At 43.2% G+C, this 17805-nt stretch overlaps 1 protein-coding gene across 1 annotated transcript in view; it reads left to right on the forward strand.

Annotated features, from left to right (window-relative positions):
* Positions 1-2783: 2783 nt before the first annotated feature.
* RCAN1 (regulator of calcineurin 1) overlaps positions 2784-17805 on the forward strand; it is a 137632-nt gene continuing 122610 nt past the window's right edge. Inside the window, exon 1 of the mRNA XM_029603526.1 lies at positions 2784-2980. Coding sequence (XP_029459386.1) covers positions 2903-2980 — 78 coding nt within the window. The 5' untranslated portion in view covers positions 2784-2902. The remainder of the gene's footprint in view (positions 2981-17805) is intronic.

A 17805-nucleotide genomic window follows, 5' to 3' on the forward strand; every position in this document is an offset into this window, starting at 1 on the left:
TGCCCAAGCTGCCAAAGGAAAGGCATAGCTGTGGGGAGTTAGCAAGGGAGCAATGGATTATGAACCAGGGTTCAAATCTCACTACTACTCCTTGTGACCTTGGACAAGTTACCTGGTAGTAGAGGGAGTTTGTGTTGCTGTTATTGAGATAATATAAGAATATCTTTTTTGTATGGTGAGTTGTATGGGGATTGTTCTAGTTCTGCTTTATACCCATTGCTGAGGGTCGGAGGTGGGGGTAGAGTTAGCCTTGTGATTGTACTGTGTTCAGTGTGTCATGCATGTGGGAATTATCTATCAGGTGTGTCCCAACAGAAAAAAGGTTGAGAACCACTGTTCTAAATACTGTCCTTCTAGTTATAAACGAAACAAAAGGGTCAAATACTTTACACTTTTCCCTCACTACAAAATATCAAACCACTGCTTTCTCAGCACTGCTATATAATTACTATGTTACAGACTAAGGGTATGAGGCAAAGCTCCAGTCTATCTGCAACTGCTCTTCTCTTTGTGGTAGCAGCCATGTGGCTGGGGTAAGAACCTCACCTCATTGCTATGTCCTTCTGATCTTACCTCGCTCTGCCTGTTTAAGGGACACAAAAGACAACCTTTCTTTTATTCCTAATTAACAGGCCCTTATTCAGTAAGGGGAGGAAAACGCACATCCAAAGTGCAGCACCTAATAGCGCCCTCAACATGCAAATGCATAAGAACATAAGAACATGCCATACTGGGTCAGACCAAGGGTCCATCAAGCCCAGCATCCTGTTTCCAACAGTGGCCAATCCAGGCCATAAGAACCTGGCAAGTACCCAAAAACTAAGTCTATTCCATGTTACCGTTCCTAGTAATAGCATGTTGATGGCCCTATTAGGTATGCTCGCGCGATATAGTAAGTAAAATGTGCAGCCAAGCCGCACATTTTACTTTTAAGAAATTAGTGCCTATCTTAGTTTCTGCCGGCACCGGGAAAGTGCACAGAAAAGCAGTAAAAACTGCTTTTCTGTGCACCCTCCGACTTAATATCATGGCGATATTAAGTCGGAGGACCCGAAGAGTAAAAAAGTTATAAGAAAAAAAAGAAAAAAAAATGTAAAATGGGCCGGTGGCTGTCGGGCCGAAAACCGGATGCTCAATTTTGCCGGCGTCCGGTTTCCGAGCCCGTGGCTGTCAGCAGGCTCGAGAACCGACGCCGGCAAAATTGAGTGTCGGCTGTCAAACCCGCTGACAGCCGCTGCTCCGGGCTAAAAGGAGGCGCTATGGACGCGCTAGTGTCCCTGGCACCTCCTTTTGCCTGTTTCTACCGCACCACCTAATTTAAATACTGAATCACGCGCGCCGGGAGAGCGGGCATTCATCCACTTTCCCGCGGACTTTACTGAATTGGCCTGTAAATGAGTTTTGTAGCAATCAATCCCCTGCTCCTCATTGGCTCTGGTCCAGGATTACACCCAAAGTTCTGATTCCAAGAGCTGCCATAGATCCATTCAACTCAAAATGTTCCTTCTGCCGAAATATCCATTTAATCCTAGCAATTGTAGCCAGGTCCACTTGGTGTCACTGCAGTTCAAGGGATAATACCACTGGCTTCCAGCCATGTCCCCCTCCTCCCTCCCTTATAGTAGAGCCAGAGGGTAATTTAACAATTGTATGGGTGAGAAGGACTTCTGTAGGTTTCAAAGGAAAGCATTTGCATGGCTCCTCTCTCTCTGAGAAAAAAGGTACTGCCAAGTGATTCACAAGTCACCATTTGCCTCTACTGTTCTCCCCTGGCATTTTTATTCACCTTTGCTAGTCAGAGCAAGAACAATATCTAAGCTTCTGGCTTACATAAATTTTGGATTATTGGATTTATCAGCTGTCTTGAAATATTGTTTCTGTTTATTTGTATGGTTTCATTGTTATTGATATTTTCTATTTCTTGCTTTTATTGTTGTATTAGGAGGCATGGTGATGTTTTTCAATTGCACTGCATACAGTCCAGCTTGTTGCAGTTTCCAGTTTAGATTTTGTCTGCATGTTTATATTTATACTTTATGGTCTATTTAGTCTGTATTTGGCAAGGGTCTGTCTATGCTCTGCATGCCTGACCGAGGTGAGGTATTCTGCTAGCTTGTAATTTCTGTGCGGGGATTTATAGCAGCCTGCCCCATGGAGCTAAGAAATGGGGAGCAACTGAATGGCATGGGATCTCCTTCACTGATCTGAGAGGCTGGACGGTAGTTCACAGGCAGGATTTAACATTTATGGAAATCAACATGTAAACCACCACCCCCGAGTGTCCAGTCTGGTCTGTGGAAAAGTTGGCAACCCTATTGAACGGGTGTCAAATGTTTCCTCTACATTTTACATTTGAAAAACGTGCAAGCTATTGCAGCCTGCATCAGATTTCGAGTTTCAGTTTTTCACGTTTTGTTTTCCTGTGTCTGATCGCCGATCCGCGGCAATACAGTGTTTTTACGGGGCCGGGAGATGGTGCCATTGCCCTGAGGGCTAAAGCCAGGGCCTGTTGGTAGTAGGAGAGGCGGCGTTGTCGTAGCTTTAGTGCCTGGTTTTCCCGCAGTTAAAAAGGAGTCGTCCCGTAAGAGTCGCCGCTAGCTGCAATTTTTTCAGCTAGTGGGAAGGGGGGCCGAGGGAAGAGAGAAAGCGAGTGAGAAGCGGCGCCGCCGCGGAAAGGAAGAACAAGCTCTGACGTGGCACGTGAGCGCCAGCAGGGGCTCTGACGCAGCCGCCGGCCCTCGCGCGCTCGTGCAGGCTCTTCGCCTGACGTCATCTCTCCGTCGTGCGCCCATCTCTGTGGTCACCGCCGGCAGGATATTTTGCGGGAGGGGAGCGAAGGAGGAGCAGCAGCAGCAGCGGTCGGCGGCGCTGCGAGCCCCTGCTGTTTCATTCGCTTGCCAAGATGGAAGAGCTGCGCGTGCCGGTCGCCATAATCGCCTGCAACCTGGAGGAAGGCGTCTTCTCGGGTGGCGTGTGCAGGGTGAGGCTGGGGACCGGAGCCGGGGGGGACATGGACTAGGAACAGGAGCCTAGACTCGGCAGCCAGCGCCGCAGTTGCAACACAGGGGAGGGGGAGTGGGTGACTTACGGGAACATTGCTTTGATTGGGATCGGTTCGTGCGTGTGTTCAGGGCTGCCAGCCTCGGTGCATATATTTTCTCAGTAATATGTGCTGCTTGATTTCGAGATCCTGGTACTTGGAGGGGGGTGGCGTTATTTGCCTCCCGCTGCTGTTGGTATGTTTGGTCTGTATCTAACAAGTAAGCATTATTAATGCATTGATAGGCCGATACAATACATTGTGCTTAGCTGAACTAATAGCGCTCATCACATGCAAATGCATATTGACAAGGCTATTAGCTTTTTGTCCCAGATAAAAAAAAAAAAGTGCCCAATCTGCACATTTTTACACTCAGAAATTAACACCTGCCCTAGAGCAGGCATTAACTTCTGAGCAGCCCAAAAAAAGCGTACAGAAAAGCAGAAAATACTGCTTTTCTGTATATCCTCTGAAAAGAGGTGAAAAAAATGTGCCCTGTCAGGATAGGAAAAAGGATGCTCAATTAATGAGTCCATTTTCCTAACTCATGGCTGTGCACAGGTTAGGAAAACAGACACTCCTAAAATTGAGCATCGGTTTCCTAACCTGTTGACAGCCACCTCTCCTGGGAATCTGCTTCATAGAGGTGCAAGGGATGCGCAATTGTCTTAGAGCCTCCTTTTTAGCATAACCCCTCATTTAAATATTGTATCGCGTGCATTAGGAAACTGAGCGCTCAACACTGAGCACCCATTTTCTGTGCATCTTTATTATATCAGCTTGAATGGTAGTAGAGTCAATTCAGTGTGGTTATATTTTGAATTGGGGGGGGGGGGGTCTCTTCATTAGTGCAGTTGAATGTATGTGTAGGTGCTGGTTATAAAGCAACCATAGTTATATACGACCCTGTTCCATGCATGCAATTAGTTTGCCCCCTCCCAAAAAAAAGTTGGGTTACTGATTTTAATATTTTAAGTATACATGCACAGCCCCACCCCCATTTCCTGCAGCAGCATAAGGATACATTTGGTTGCAAAATTCCTGAATTTCTACTGAATTATATGGCACATTTGTATAGATTGATATTTTACCCATTTTAAATTATTTTACATAATATACTTTTATTTGATTTATATTCTGCCTTTCAGGCACTTTGTCTGAAAAGTATATATATATTTTTTTGTGGGGGATGAGAGGGGGAATTAAATATGGAGGGAAGATTTGGGATAGGGTGGAGGAGAAGCAGAATGAGGGAGAACATGGGGAACATCCTGGGAGAGAAACAAGATTAGGGAGGTTCAGGGATTTTAGGGAGCATACAGTTACACCCCCCCCCCCCCCCTTCCCTCTCTGAAACCAGGCTTCTTTCGGTGCCTTCAAGCACCCATCCCAGGTGCCCGCACACACCCTGGTACCCAGCACCTCCTTCACACAACCATCCTCCCTTCAATCTGAGTGCAGGAGGAGGAGAGCAGAATGGCTTGTCACCTGCCTTCCCACCACCTGGAGCCTGAATGCTGCTTTGATCCACACAGAATAGTGCACTGCTGCACATTCAAAACCGCAGTTAGGCTCCAGGTAAAGGAGGAAGAAGTGGCCTGATATGCTATTATAGTTATCCTTCTTTCTGCTACCCAGTTGGGGGGGGGGGGGGAATTGGCCTGGGAAGTGAGCTAAATGCACAGCTTCACAGATTCTGCCTCCTCCGTTCAGTTCCTCTCTAGACTCATGTTCTCGCATGGCAATTCTGTGGGGACCAGCAAATTCAGGGAAGGGGCAGATTTTGTGGCCCTTCACACAGCATCATAGGATGCTGATTATATGACATTAGAAATTTATTTTTAGATATACTGTTATCATATTTTCTGTAAATGTACTATTTTGGATAATTCTTTGGCTCAGAACATTATTTAAGAGAAAGTAACAAAATCAATCAGTTAAAAAAAAAAAAAAAGCTGAATTTAAAGAGCAGCTGGAAAACTAAGACTACAAATGCTCATAGTCTGGGCAACAAAATCCTAGACTTGCTGGCCCTAATGATGGAGGTGGACTTGGACATTGTTGCTGTTACGGAGACATGGTTCACTGAGACTCATTCAGCATATAGTTAAGCTCTGGAATTCATTGCCAGAGGATGTGGTTACAGCAGTTAGTGTAACTGGGTTTAAAAAAGGCTTGGATAAGTTCCTAAAGGAAAAATTAATTAATAAGCATTAGTAGCTTGAGTTTTATTTAATGCTTGGGTTCTTGCCAGGTACTTGTGATTTGGATTGGCCACTGTTGGAAACAGGATACTGGGCTTGATGGACCCTTGGTCTGACCCAGTATGGCATATCTTATGTTCTTATTATAAAATATACCTGATGTAAATCTGTGAGCGATCATACGTGTCTCTATACTGCGGCACACAGTTGTTTGAGAACATACAGAAGTAAAACATTAGGATGTATGATTTACATATACAGTTGAACAGGCTTGATGTATTTGATCTCAGGCATGGTCTGTTGCACGTAGTCCATTAAGTCTGGTAGGAGAGCCAGGTTTTCACCGGCTCCCTGAAGTGGAGGTAATCTTGATTTAAGTGTAGCTCTTCTGGGAGCGAGTTCTAGAGGGTGGAGTCTGCCTAAAGCGCCAAGTGTACATTCTTCTTTAGTATCTAAACACAGTGCTTTTATCATTATCTTGGTCCTTGGAGAAAACAGTACTTAGAAATCCAATAAATTGAATTGAAAATTCATTTACGGCTTCTATTTTCAGGTTGGGTGCAAAATCACTGATTTAAGAAAAATGCTTTTCAGGAGGTTGTTTTGTTTTTTCTTTTTTTGCATACACCTCATTTTGGCATGGAGTGCTGACGTTTCCAAACCATTTTCACCCATTGAAACCACCTTAGTCCAGGCTGATGGATTGGAAGCCCCCTTGGAGATTGGCAAATACTAATCATAATTACCCATACAATTAATTGTCGTCTTAGACCCAAGTGCACCATCTCTGCAGCACACTAGCCTCAGTCGGCTGCAGGCCTCGGCATTTGTCTTCTTTGCCACAGCATAGCTGTCGATCAGGAAGTCCATGTAATGCTTCTGAAATTCTAATGTTCACATTATTATTTTTGAGATGAAGGAAAATGTTTTCTTGGCCTTTTCATCCTCATGGGTTTTTTTTTCTTTGGTTTTGTAGAATATCTGAGGCTTCTCCTTCAGACCTATGCAAGGCACTTGGTGTATAATATAGGAGCATATGAGCTTCTGTGAGCAGCTGCAGAGTCTGTCCAAGACCCAGACCTTGAACTGCTGTAGCAGTGAAAGAGCAGCCTCTTGTAGTTGTTGCTGTCAAGGTATTTTGTAGTGGGTCAGAACAACTGCTTCCCCCCAATTCCCTTCTTTCTGTAAGGATATATAGTCCCATGAAATACTCCTTGTGGAGTGGGGAGTATTTCAGTTAAAGTGTGACTTTAATTTCTTATTAGCTACCCAGTATATTATTACTTACTGCTAAACAGGTGGATGGGCTCGTCTTGATTTTTCTGTTGTGCTATATATGATCACACACAGCCTAAAAAGAGGTAGAAAATTTAAAGGTCATATGTTGTAATGCACAGAACACACACAGTCTAGAAGTAAGTTTATTTTGAGCTAATTTGATTAAATACATGTCAAGTACATATATCCCAGATCTCTATGATGGTGACACCTTCATAGGGAGATGGGTACTCTTCTAATCATGTCATGCACCTCCAAAAACTTTCACTTTTAGAGGCTTCAGTGGCATCAGCCTAATGCTTACAACTATTGAAAGTACATATACACAGAGAATGAATTCAATGTTTCAACTGACTACCCAAATTCTGTCGTTTTTTTCACCGCAAAGATAGGTTTTTCAGTCAATTCAGTCATAGATGATAACATATGCCAGTGTTTAATACATACATGAAACTTTTCAAACTTCTATATATTTGCCTGTTCGGTTTTTAGATAAACAGATTGAAAACATGAAGTATACGCTATGACAATGAAGAATGTAGATGAGACTGATATCTTGAAGTAAAAGCCTTTCGTGATTATGAGTTGAGATTGGAAGGTTAGTACAGGTGATTTAAAAGAGTGATGTTTTGGAAATTAAAAGTTGCTATGGCGGTTAATTTTATGTTTGGGGGGGGGTAGGTGTGGAGAGAGGACACCTTGGATATTATTAGATTGGCGAGTCCCTGAGGAAGCCCCGGGTAGGGGGTGAAACAAAGATCTTTGTCAGTCCAGGAGGAACATGATTGTTCTTCATGAAGGAGACTAGAAGTCTCTTCTAAACTTTTAAGAAAAATTTAAAAACATGGCTCTTTAAAAAAAGCCTTCACTAAAGAGTCTGGAGGGTAGAGAATGAAAGTACACAAACGCAGATGAGAGATTTTATTCAATCCTACATTTTAAGAAGTAATATCTCAAAGAGATAGTAACTCAATAATATACCTGGACTAGACCAACCTTGCTCAAATATTGATTTTATTTATGAAATTGTAACCGAACTTTATTGGCACCTGTTAGAATGTACGATTACCTTAGTCTATGTGCCTATTTGTAAACTGTTGCGATGGTGTATAACTTAGCGACAGTATAGAAAAGTTTTTAAATAAATAAACTTCTGATTTGGGGAACCTGGATAAGAATTTCAGATTGACTCATAAGTGGGGAGCGGATATAGAATACAATCGCTACTGACCTTAGTTGTTATAAGACGTTGAAGAACATATTTGTATAAATTAAAAAGTGTATTTTTGGTCACTATGTTTACAGGTGCTATAGGTTTTAAAGTGGTATGAATGTGAGAGTTTGGATGTAGCTTGTGATTAGATAGGATGTTCTAGATTTTGCGATATTAGTTTATACATATATTGTATTTAAAGATTGGATGTGCAATTCATTCTCTGTGTATTTGTACTTACTAGATGATCATTTTATAACATCCCTGTGTGCTTTTTACAACTATTGAAAGCCACAAAATTGTTCTCATTAGTGACTCAGCAAGAAGAGTACAGTTTTGTGCATGTACTGTGCTAAATCTGAAAGCAAAAGCATTGAGATGTCTGCATTAAGAAAGACAGGAGCCATAGAGACTGAAACAAAGCAACTACAGTTGTAATCTGTCCTTGATATCCTTTGTCTGATCTCTTGGATCTCCAATCTTTGCTTTGTTTTTGGCTATTGCCTATGGTGGGTCTGAAGTTAACATTTTTTACCCAATGAACCATCTTTTAAAAATAGTCATATTGGAATGCATTTAAAATTGTTTTGCTAACAATGCTCCCCCTGCCTGAACATCTCTGGTCTTTACTACTCTCTGTACACTTATCCTTGATCAGATACTCTCTCTGGTTAAATGCCAGTATTTTTTCTAGTTTTATTTTTAACAACCCTGTCCTTTGGTTTTAATGTACGGTTTTTCTGCCTTATTTAATCACGACTATCTATTGCCTATTTATTTACTTAAAGTGAGCTTAGTTTTGTTTTTTCCTATTTATTTAGATCAACTGTTCTTACTTGTTCCAAGATTTGTTCCATGTAAACTGCCCCCCGGCAGTAGTTCTTCTGTTAATTGTGAACCGGAGTGATATGTATTGTATACAGGAACTCCCGGTATATAAAAACTATAAATAAATAAATAAATAAATAAATAAATTTTGCAGTTATGATTTCTTGAGGTCCATATTCAAAAGCATTTGGCTGCTAGCTCAGAAGTTAGCCAGCTAATATATCTGACTATAAATTCTAGCTGGTTAATAAGTTGGGTGGCTAAAATTTAGCTGGATAAATTAGGGGTGTAACTGGGAGGAGTTGTTAGCTGGCTGGATGACTTAGCTGATGAAGTCTGGTCACAGAGCTGTCCTAGGGGCCGATGCAATACAGTGCGCTCAGTCGGATGCGGGTTAAATAGGTGCTAATCCACCCCCTAATGCAATAAGGGGATTAGCGCCTAATTAACGTACGTCTGACGCGGAGTGAATGAGCCTCATTCGCATGCATTTGCATGTGATGAGAGCTATTTCTCATTCACTCTGCATGCAATAAAATAAATGTGCGTCTCAGACACACATTTATCGCTCAGATATTAACGCCTGCCTGGAGCAGGCGTTAATAGCTGAGCACATGTAAAAAGTACAAAAAAGCAGAAAAAACAGCTTTTCTGTACTTCAATAAAAAAAAACAAAAAAAAAAAAACCTCTGCAGACCGAGTTATGAAGACTGATGCCGAGTTTACTGGCATCTGTCGCGGGGTCGTGTTAGCAAGGAGGCGCTAAAGTCGTGCAAGCACCTCCTTCCTAGCGCGACCCCCCTAAATTTGGATATTGCATGGCGCCCCCCTTGCAGGCGCTGAAAAGTCATCGCCCGCTTTCCGTGAAAATTATTGCATCGACCCCCTAGTTAGCCAGCTAACTTTGCTAGCCGGACTGTGTCTAAATATGGATCTCCTTGTGTCTTTCTTTATATCACTTCCCCTTAATCTTTAAGATTTCTTTCCTGTTTTCCAATGCTTTGTTGCAGTCTCGGACTGCATTCTGACTTTCCCTTTCTCCTCTCCCTCAGAAAAATCCTTGTTTTAGAGTGGGAGTTTGGATTTCAATCAATGGTCAAAATTTATTGACCCATCTCTAAGTTGAATGTGGAATATTGGGTCTCCGTTTTCTTCCACAGCTCTCAGATACAGATGACATTAATGTTAGTGATATCAAATACCTCCGTGGAAACTGAGAAAATATTGAAGGATCTGGGTAAATTGGTGGCATGAGAAGTAAACTGGCCAATGTCATTCAGTGCTGACAAGCACATGGAAAACTGGTAGGTAGAAGCAATTTATAACTTGGGTGAGAAAACTTAAGAACATGTTTCAGAATTCCAGTAAAAAAAATTGAGCTAAAAATGACTGGCAGGATTTCAAAGGTCTTTGGGCTAATTAGCCACAGGGAAAAGAAGATGGCGAAAACTGTGTAAGGCCTTGAGAGAACCTCAGCAGCATGGAGTACAATTTTGGATCTTTCTCCATTGCTATTAATCTGTGTGGTCCTGGGCTCTCTTCTCTCTGCACTTATTCCCTTGTTGCTCTGATTGCCACCTCCAAGGTTTTTCAGTGCCATCTTTATGCCAGTGGTTCCCAGATTTACTTCTGCACCAGAGCTTCCACCCAAAATCCAGTCTCATATCTTGGTCTGCTTGTCCGATATCACTGCCTGAGTCTCCAAGGCATGCAGACTTCTCTAATGCATATTCTGAAAATCTGATAGGCAGTGGGGTCCCTCGGGACAGGTTTGGGAAGCCCTGTACTAGGGCCGGGCCTGTATGGAGGAGATGCCGTCGATATTGGGTGCCCGGCCTAGGCTGCAAAGCTGAAGCCACGGCTGTTGTCAGGGGCCTGGTAGAGATGTTGAGTTCCAGAGCTGCTCCCATTACTAGGTCCTTTATTACTGTGCCTGGGGGGAGTTGAAAAAGCAGGGAGAAGTGGAAATAGTGCCTGGGAGGAGAGAACAACACCCCCCACCAATGTAAAAATACAGAAAAAACACAAATACAAAATCTAAATTAAAAATAGACAAAAGAATAAAGAGCAAAATACGGGGGTGGGGGAAATCCTTCCAAAATAGCAAGCTAAATAACGCTCGTCCCTTTAAAGAACAAAAAAAGGCCAAAAAAGGAAACCATTCCCTAGCTCCTAAAATTTGACTGGCATGTTAAGTGTTGCATACATTTTTCCACCCTTGCTTATCAACACCCTCCTCAGTTCCTGCTTAATTACTGCAGCCTACTCCTCTCAGGTCTCCCACTGAGCCATATATTTCCATTGTAATTGAAGCAAAATCTAACTCCAATGTTTGCTTCTCCAAGGCTTTTATTTGATGAGTTTTATATACCGTCATTCGGTAGAGCCATCATAACGGTTTGACCATGTAACCCTTCTTAAGTCACTACATTGGTTTCCGATCCACTTCTGCATACAGTTTACGCTTGCCCTACTCGCCAGAAGCACCTTCACTTTAAAGCTCCTCATGACCTTGACTCGGACACTAAATGAAATCATTGTGAAAACTGGAAGATGCAATAAATTAGTTTGACAGACTAAAGAATAACAAATCACCGAGCCCGGAGGGTATTCACCCCAGAGTTCTGAAGGAGCTCAAACATGAAATAACAGACCTGCTTCTGGTGACTTGCAACCTGTCATTTAAAACAGCTACAGTACTTGAAGACTGGAGAGCAGCCAGTGTGATGCCAAGTTTAAAAAAAAACAACAAAAAAAACCCCCACAAGGGTGATCCAGGAAACTATAGACCTGTGAGCCTAAAGATGGTAACTTTCATACCAGTGCGTGGGTGCATATATGTGCAAGCATGCTGGTGCATCCCAAGATACGTGGTCACTTTATAACGCATGCGTGCGTGTGCATGTTATAAAATAGCCTGGCTGTGCACCAGATCTTGTGGACGTGTGCACAGGCGCATAAATCCCGTTTCTGCTCCAAGTCAGGGAATTTTAAGAGGCATGCGTCCATGCCATTGCCAGCTTAACTAGTTCACCACCAGTTTGCCCACTTAACAGCTAGGTCCTCCAAACCCCTCCCTCATTTACTCGAGTCCCTTTAAACCCCTCAGAAATGGCTCAATAGTTTTATTTTGTTACTTACACATCCTCCATAGCAGAAATAAAGTTACCCGGCAGGGCACCTCAGCGTGTTCCGGGACTCATAAGAATTTACATGCACATCTCTTGGCCAGGCCCTGAAACGCCCTTGGCCTGCCCCTTTTTGAAAACTTTTCAGATGTGCGCGAGGCGGGTTTTACGAGTGTATCTGGGCGTGCGTAAGCTCAACTTATTTGCATATCCCTAATTGATGCATGTGCTGGGCTTTTAAAATTCACCTTAAATGTGAGTGCTGGGCAAAACTGTAGAAAAACTAAATTACTGATCCCAGAGATAGATGTGGGAAAGTCAACATGGTTTTTGCAAAGAAGTCTTGCGAATTTACTAGATTTTGTTGAAGGTATGGGTGAAGATGAGCTGGTTGATATAATGTATTTGGATTTTCAGAAGGCATTTGACAAAGTCCTTCAGGAGAGACTATTCAGGAAATTCGGAGGTCATGGTTTTGGAAGTAGTGTCTTACAGTGGATTGGTAACTGATTAAAACAGAGGAAACAGGCTAGGACTAAATGGTCAATTTTTCCAATGGAGAAAGACCATTAGTGGAGTGTCCTGGGATCTGTGCTGTCTAGCATATTCATAAATGATTTGGAGACAGGAACAATGGTCGAGGGATCCACGAGGATAAAAATGGTGATCTCTCGGTATAAGCCACATGACTGTTCCATTGCACGCATTCCACACGGGGGAGCTGCAAGCACACTTTCTTCCTAAACTCTTTCCCCATTGCCAAATGGTATAAACCTGACTAAAGCTACTAGGGTACAAACCGGATCCCCACAGATAGGACACAGCCAATGTGCTCGAAAATATTCATGTCAAGAACTGTCAGATGCCTTAAGATGTTTCTTAGCAGTTTATATTTGTAAACTGCTCAGGAGCTGGTTTCACAATTGAGGACTAGCAATCATTAACAGTGCTTGCTCTTGTCTCTCACAGCTGAGTAGCTTGAGGGGAAGAAATTGCCAATCAGTTGTGACCCTCGGTTCTTAGTATACATGCTGGCTTTTAAATCTTTAGCAACATGCTAAAAAAAAAAGGCAGGAGCTTCTCTGTCTAAGGCTTCATGGATTAAGACCAAGAGCTTAAATCTTGCTTGCCATTGAATATGCAGCCAGTATAAGGATGCAAAAAATATCTTGGTAATACGGAAGCATTCTGAACTCGTAATGCTTTTAAAGTAGAAGCAAGTAACCCCCAAACACGGGAATTAAAATAGTCTAACACAGCAAACAAAGCTTTAAAAGTGCAGAATTTGCTAAGGACATTGACAGTGATGAAGCAATAATCACGCCTAAATTACAGGTTGATTTTGATATTGAGATTGACCATTCATCGAACTGTAACGCTGAGGGAACCTTTCTACGAGTGACTCCAGGGGTGATACAGTTCTGTATTATTCTATCCTTTTTGCTAAAGGTGGTCTCAGATTTTCACTTGAATCAATCAATTTCCCAGTCGTCTCTGGGCAGGGAGAGAGATGTGGATGAATATCTCCTGTTATGGTCCTTGGATGTCAAGAGGCATATCTTGAGTATTTAGAGGTTTCTGAACCTTTCAGGAAGACTGATCGGCTGTTTATACTCCATGGTTCGAGGTAAACAGGGTGAGCCGGCGTTGTGGGCAACAATAACCCGCTGGATTAAGGAAATAATCACGGCTGCGTATGTGGATGCTGAGCAGCCCGTTGCCTAGTCAGGTTAGGGCTCATTCCACTAGGGCTCAGGCAGTGTCATGGGCAGAGATTAGATTGCTCTCTCCCGTCGAGATTTGCTGAGCTGTGACGTGGTCCTCCTTACACACCTTTTCCAGGCATTACTGACTGGTTGTGCAGGCCTGGGAGGATGCGGCCTTCGCACGTGTGGTATTGATCAGACTGTAGGCAGCCTCCCGCCCTGTTCGGGAGTAGCTTTGGTACATCCCGCTGGTCATGGATCCACCTATCTGAATGCTAAGAGAGGAGAAATTACTATTTACCTGATAATTTTCTTTTCTTTAATGAAGGTAAGTGGATCCACCTTCCTGCCCTCAGCTGCCAAATGACTGTGGTATTGTCTTCCTGCATGTTACAGGGGTTACTGGTTAAGTGTCAATCCAGCCCCTAAACTAGTATTACGCTCCTTGTCTGAGCTCAGTGGTTTCCTGTTAGCTGAGTGCTGGAATGGTTGTCTGTTAATAATCAAGATTTGTCAGTTTGTCCACAGTTGGCTTTTGCAGAGAATACTGATGGGCTGATGTCAATACAGGGATGTGTGTGTGTATATATAGCATGACGTCACCTTTGCTCCATCTCCATCTGCTGGTAGAGGTGTATAACCCACTGGTTGTGGATCCATCTATCTTCATTAAAGGAAATTATCAGGTAAGTAGCAATTTCTCCTGCTGTGTTTTGTTTTATGTTGCTGTATACTGTCTTGGCTATTTTGGTTTTATATTGGTTGTCTTTATGTGAAATATTGTATATTTGTTTTAGGTATTAGCTGCTAAGAACAAGTATTTTTAGGACTGGTGGGTTAGAAGTGTAGGAAATAAATCATGAGTTAGAAGTGTAGGAAATAAATCATGAGTTATGAGGAATGTATTTAGCAGTAGGTAACCTGGCCTTTCATCAAAACCCATTGTAGAACCTCTTGCTAGTGAATCTCTGTAATACTTCTGACAAGCACTGTGACATGTAATTAGAACAATGGGTCTTCATCTTATTTAGATGTAACCCACAAAACCTTTAAATAAATTCTATCTTGGATGTATCACACACAAAATTGACTTTGGCTTCACCTAGGAGCATCTTCAGTCCTTTTAAGTAAACACTGTGCATCATTTCTTATGTGACTTCCGATTTAGAATAGAAATTCATTGCTGTGTGCATTTATGCTTTTGCTTAGTAAAAGCTTTACAATTCCCGGATGGTTTTCAGAATTAGGCTTTCAGTTGGTTGGAAAACTTTTTTTTGATGGAGGGGTTTTGTAGACATCCTTTGCATAACAGAGACCTGGGCCTTAGGATGCGGACACTCCCCGAGCTACATTAAATCTATCCATAAGCCTTTTTAAAATTTTTTTTTTCCCCCTGCCCTTTTTCCTGCTAGTTCTTGGGAGCCTTTCAGTGCCCGCCTCTTTGTCAAAAATGATACTGTCTTCGCTTCATGACCCCATTTTTTCCTTTGAGCACATTCCCCACACGTCTGAACCCCTGCAGACAGAAGGGAGCTGGAACCTAGGTCTAGTGGTAGAGCACTAAAGGATCTCTTCTCTTTTGAGGTGCCCGCTGTGCTGTGGATGTCTGCTGCTGATTTTTGAGTTGGTACTGGTATACAAACCATGGGCCTCATTTACTAAGCATTTTTTTTCCCCATAAACACAGAATGGGGAGAAAAGCCTTAGTAAATCAGGCCCCGTGTTACCCTTTCACCAGTAGTAGTCTTATCAATGGGGGGGGGGGGGGGGGGGGGTGAGAGCCTTAGGAGACTGCACAGTCTCTAGGCGCAGTTTCCAGCTGGTAGCAAATTTATGGGCAGAGCATAGCGTTTCCAAGCCAAGAATACTCCTGGGATCCCACTGGAAACTGAGCAATGTTTCCCTGGTCTCAAAAACATGGAAAGTTTAGACTAAGGAAACATCCAGCGCTGTTAATTTATTTTGAAGTTCTGTGCAGTTTTTTTTGGTTAATCAGATTCCATTCTGCATTTTCCACAGTATTTCAGTCATTGCCCTCGCTCAGCATAGGGGTTTTTTGTTTTATCTTTTTTTTTCTCTTGTGCTCGTATAACAGGACCTTTAAAGTTGAATTTAAGAGGAATGGTATTGGGGATCTGGGTAGAAACCATATTGTGGGCATTTTCTGGGAGAAGACAGATCACTGTGTGTTTGCCATTGTTGAGCTGTTGGGGGGGGGGGGGGGGTCTTTCCTTTGCTGGCATCATGTTAGAAGGTTTGCAGGGAAGGAGGAGACCTGGCATGGCTGGGTAATATTGTCTTTAGACCCGGGCGTGCAAAATCTTCAAGGTTTTGAACTGAAGACGCCGCTGACTTGCCGTCCTCTTGCACAGACACAGGAGAAGCATCGAGTTCAGAGCTGTCCCAGCCCTTGCCACAAGGAGGAAACCTAAGCACTCAGAATGACTAAGGAGCCTGGGTATGGATTCGGGTCAGATTAATTTAACAGTCCTAGTTCATAAATCCTGTAAACTTGCACTTTAGAATAAACTAAAGATCCCAGATTTGATTTTTTTTTTCTTTCTCTACCTTAAACTGCAATAATGTTGCCTTCCCACGTCCTGGAATACCTATGCATTTAGTGCATTTGTCCTTCTGCTTAGTAAAAGCTTTACAATACCCAGATGGTTTGGAGAGCTTGCAGGCAGCTGCTGTGTCAGCATAATAGGATGTGAGCCATTAGGTGCTTTACGTTCAGTGTTGCATCCCTATTTCTGTGGTGCTTTTATAGGGTTCTGTCAGCAGTGTACCGTGTTTTCCTACATACCCCAGTACTCTCGATTCCCTATTTACCTTAAGAAATGTGGTGAAGGATCTTTGTAGAATAAGGATTATAGGTGGGGCCCCGGTAGCCCACGATGTTGTGGTAAGGGCTGCAAAATTGGGCCCTTGCTGCTCTTATGCGAAAAAAATTACCTAGCAGCATACAAAGGAGATAGGCAGTTCTTTCTTATTCACCTTTATTACCTGCATGGGGAGTGAGTAGAGTATCAACTCCAAATTGACATGGCATATGCAGGTTTTTTAAAATACCTTCTTATCAAGGTAAGCAATTAAGATAAACAATTTTAATGAAAGTTGAAAGGGTGAAGATGCCGTGCAGACAATGCGCACGTCCCTAAACCTCCTCTGGAAAAACTAAATTAACCTTAAAATCTTGAGAGCGAATAGGTTCATTGGAAGTGTTTGATACATTTGCTGTTATCTCCTACCAGGCTCCCACTGTCTTTCAGGCCCCACAGTTTGCAAAAGTTGAAACAATACATTTTATCCTGACATTCTTTATTAAAAAGGATGGGACCATTTTAACCATTTCACCGCAGATTTGGCCAAGCCTAGCCAAATTGCCATGGGAAATTTGGGATCTTCTTTTAAAAAAACATGTATTGGTGATAGTCCCCCTACCCAAATTGTCCTAATTACGGATGCATCCACCCTGGGGTGGGGAGCTCATGTAGATGGGCTCAGCACTCAGGGTCTCTGGTCTGCCCAGGAACACTCCTGTCAAGCCCATAGCGCGTGCCTGATCCTTTGGGCGATCAGGAACGCGCTATGGGCTTTCAGAGATCGACTGTTCAACAAAGTTGTCCTGATCCACACCAACAACTAAGTAGCTATGTGGTATGTCAACAAGCAGGGAGGCACGGGATCATAACTCCTGTGTCAGGAAGCGGTCCAGATTTGGTCTTGGGCCCTTTCCTGAGGGATGGTACTCAGGTCCATGTACCTGGCCGGGATGGAGAATGTGGTAGTGGACAGGCTGAGTCGAGCCTTCAGACCCCACGAGTGGTCCTTGGTCCAGGTGGTAGTAAATCGGGTATTCCACCTCTGGGGAAGCCCGGACATAGATCTGTTCGTGTCCCCCCTGCAACAGAAAGGTACCTCTGTGTTCTGTTCCCTGTACAGGTCAGATGGCAAACCAGCCTCTGACACCCTCGTCTGTCATTAGGGCAAAGGTCTTCTGTATGCATATCCTCAGATTCCCTTAGTGGCTAGACTCTCTTAAAGCTTCGTGAGGACAGGGGGGACTATGACTCTCATAGCCCCTCATTAGCTAAGACAGGTCTGGTTTCCTCTCCTACAGGAGTTGTCCATCCAAAGAACGATCAATCTGGGAACTTCTCCAGATCTCATCAAGTAAGATCAAGGCAGCTGTGGCTTCCCAACTTCCAGGCCTTGTTGCTCACAGCCTGGATGTTGAGAGGTTAATTCTGCAGCTACTTGATCTTTCAGAGGATGTGTCTTTGGGTCCTGGTGACTTCCAGAAAACCTTCCACTAGGAAGTCCTATGGACTGAAGTGGGGCAGGTTTTCTGTGTGGTATGAGCCGAAGGCCCTTGATCCGTTCTGCTGCCTCATACAAAAACTGC

Source organism: Rhinatrema bivittatum, chromosome 5, assembly GCF_901001135.1.
Source record: "Rhinatrema bivittatum chromosome 5, aRhiBiv1.1, whole genome shotgun sequence".
Lineage (NCBI taxonomy): Eukaryota > Metazoa > Chordata > Amphibia > Gymnophiona > Rhinatrematidae > Rhinatrema > Rhinatrema bivittatum.